The following is a 3,391-nucleotide window of genomic DNA, read 5'->3' as shown; positions in this document are numbered from 1 at the left end:
CATGACACGAGTTGGCACAGATTAAAAACTTTTTCAACCCATCCTCTGCTCCGCGATGTTTCGTTAGATAGGCTGGAGAACCCGAGTCTGACCACCAGATGTCGCTAATGCGCACTGTGTTAAAAAGCTTCGAGTAATGAACCGTTTTTCGCCACAATTTGATGAAAGCCTCAAACGGTTCAGAAAGCCTCGGTTTCCCATCACTAACTGCAGAATAAAGGCAGAACAAAACAGGCAAAAACTGTTGAGTTAATTATGCAATTGCACTCGGATAGTTGAAGAGTGCAGGAAGCAATCCTGAACTTCACTAAAATGCTCTGGAAAGAATTGCATTCTGCTTTTCTTGTGTTGTGTGCGTGACCTTTACCTGCCACTAGAGCTTTACTGCCACCTACTGCGAGGAAGCACAAACTACAGCACAACGCTATGACAACTATCACAAAACACTGTAGGAAAGGAACATTAAGATGCTATAAAAACTTAACTGTAAGTTACCTTAACATATAGGTACTGTAAAAATGATTACAAATATTTTAAAGCAGATGAAATAATATTTTATAATCCTTAACAGGAAAGATCACAGTCAGTTAATAAACAATAGCTTAAATGTGATTTTCCTTTAAAATGTTTTAGTACATACAAATTGTTTAGAAGTAGAATTACGTTCTAATTTACAGAGAAAATCGATATTATATTTAACAAATCAGGGTAAAATATTGTTGATAACAGTGTTTTTAGAAATAAAAAGTGCATGCATTATCATTTAAGGTGAAATGGTCATTCCCAGAATGTACATTGAAATGCTTTATGTTATTTATTTGACGTTTGTTTCATTCTTTTTGTGCCGTGTGTTATGTGTTTTGCGTTTGTATGACCACAGTTACTGGAAAGGGCAATTCTGATTAATTTTACGTCATCATATGACCTTTCATTATACATCTGTTTTATTATCAGTTGGCTACATTTTACAGTAACAACAAGATTTAATAGTTCCAATAGATAGTATTATATAATTTAATGAGATAGCCTACAGTTTCTAAAATATACAGTCACCAAAATGCTTGTTTCACTGATTTTTTCCTTCAAATTCTGACAACCACAACATGTATGAATGAATTATATAGCTACCCTAGTAAACTTGAATGAGAATGAGATATTCTCAGTAAATGATTAGATATTAAATCGTATTTAAGCTGTTTATTATTGTATATATATTGGCATTTATTTTTTGCATATTTCTAATTGTAATTTATAGCCTACAGTTTCTAAAATATACAGTCACCAAAATGCTTGTTTCACTGATTTTTTCCTTCAAATTCTGACAACCACAACATGTATGAATGAATTATATAGCTACCCTAGTAAACTTGAATGAGAATGAGATATTCTCAGTAAAGGATTAGATATTAAATAGTATTTAAGCTGTTTTTTGGCATTTATTTTTTGCATATTTCTAATTGTAATTTAGCATAAATCTGATAAACAACAGTAAGAAAATCATTTGTAATATACGATGCTTTATAACTGTTGTATATCTCAACATAGTTGAATGAAATCATAGTAGACCTAATTCATGTGATTTTGAATAATTTTATCTTTACTTTTACTACATTTGTAACATGCAGACTACATTCCTTGTTATTTTGATATTTAAAGTCCACTCTGCAAGTTCAGATGGACAAAGTGAAGGTTTACCCCGATGTATACACGAATAGACAATAAACAGCAGTGTGGTCGAATACTACACTGAATAAGGAAATGCGCTACCAAGCAAAAGTCAAATTAAAAGTCAGGAAGAGCGGGGAAACGCTTCAAACGCGGAAGATGTGTGTTCACCCAGCTCGAGCGCTGTTTACAGGGGCTCCCAGGATGTGAATGTGCGTCCACGGACTCACGCTAAGCAAAACAAAGTTATCTGGATGGAGATCGTTTGTTACATAACTTACTGGAAACAAAGCCTCTGACAGTACCAAGCCTCTGGCCCCTCGGACAGAGGTGGGATAGCCCAATCTGAGCCCTCCAGGCACCTCGATGCCCAAACAGAGGCGGTGTTCTCACATTCGTCTCCGGTTTGCGACGGACCAGGGAGAGGAGGAGGAGGAGGAGGAGGAGGAGGAGGAGGACGCGCAGGAAACTTTTCATCCACAGAGATTTGTGATGATCAAGCACAGATGGCGGAACAGTACAGTGGGCAAGCAGGCTTTCTCTCCGACGGTAACCCGGGGAGAGGGTGCCTAGTTCCGCAGGTGACCATCACGTCTGATGGGGACTCACGGGAGATCACTGAGGAGGATCTGGAGGAGGAGGTGAACGGACGGTTGCGCCGCAAACTCTCCAACTCCTCCATCTCTTCCAACGGCTCCTCCACAGCGTTTGACGAGTCGGAGGATGACATCCTCAGCGACAACGAGACCAAAAGCAAAGGCATCGTGACTCTCGAGCATTTGGGGGACTCGGTAGATTCAGGAGAGGTAAGTTATGTAGTCATTCACGTGCTATAATCTATAAAGAAGGCACGAATTACTGGGTAGACAGAGGTAGGTGTTATAGTTTGTAAAGGGGCTAGTTGTCGCACTTTTTACTCTTGTGAATATTTTTCAGTATAGAGTCAACATTCTATTTCTAGTTCTGGCTGCAAAAAGCTGTAAATTTCAACCGTTATTGCACAGGGGAAAAAAGAAATCGAGTTCATTAAACAGATGTTGATCTTTTGTGATAACCTGGTGCAATAGTGTGTCATGTTATCAGACTATATGTGGCGAGTTGACACATATGAACCTGAAATTTGGCATCCTGTAATGGGATTTTCAGCAAATTAAAAAAAACACAACAGATTTAATGAACCCCTTAACTGTCACCGTCCCACCTGTGGGACGCTTGGCGCTCTTTAATATTGTTGTCCTTTTTCTCTATCAAATATTTTAGTAATCATCATAAATTATATATCGTTTGAAAGCTTAGAAGTCCAAGATTCATTCTGTGAAAACCATTTTGAAATTGGACATTGCGTTACCATGGGAATGGTGCTTTAAAATCTTTTGGTGGTCTCCTCCCCCTTAGCAGGCGGTGTCAAGTGTCATATTACAAAATGCATAACGGTCTTTTACAATCAAAATTTTTATAATCTTGACATAAAACATATAATTGGAAAGGTCTGAGTCTCAGGATTCCATATTTGATATTTGACATATTTGACATATTTAATATTGACAGAGAAATCTAGAAATTTGTGACAGAAAAATACATTAAAAAAATTCAATGGAGTTTTGATTGCACCTGGTGGCTGTTTGTGGTATAACGCCCTAAATAAAACCTCACAGAAACCTCAATTTTTTTCATATCAACTTCAAATTTGGAACATAACTTATTTAGACATAAGGCTTTACTTTTT

General features: G+C 37.3%; 1 protein-coding gene across 1 annotated transcript in view; it reads left to right on the top strand.

The window, feature by feature from the left end:
• The first annotated feature begins 1,674 nt into the window (after nt 1–1,674).
• The window catches only part of LOC107733085 (inositol-trisphosphate 3-kinase A-like), a 9,442-nt gene continuing 7,725 nt past the window's right edge, over nt 1,675–3,391 (top strand). Inside the window, exons 1-2 of the mRNA XM_016544579.1 lie at nt 1,675–1,701; nt 1,968–2,471. Of these exons, the coding sequence (XP_016400065.1) occupies nt 1,675–1,701; nt 1,968–2,471 (531 nt within the window). The remainder of the gene's footprint in view (nt 1,702–1,967; nt 2,472–3,391) is intronic.

This window comes from Sinocyclocheilus rhinocerous, unplaced genomic scaffold (assembly GCF_001515625.1).
Source record: "Sinocyclocheilus rhinocerous isolate Xijiao unplaced genomic scaffold, SAMN03320098_v1.1 scaffold8, whole genome shotgun sequence".
In the NCBI taxonomy this organism is placed as follows: Eukaryota; Metazoa; Chordata; class Actinopteri; order Cypriniformes; family Cyprinidae; genus Sinocyclocheilus; species Sinocyclocheilus rhinocerous.
This window is presented reverse-complemented; position numbering and strand designations above follow the sequence as displayed.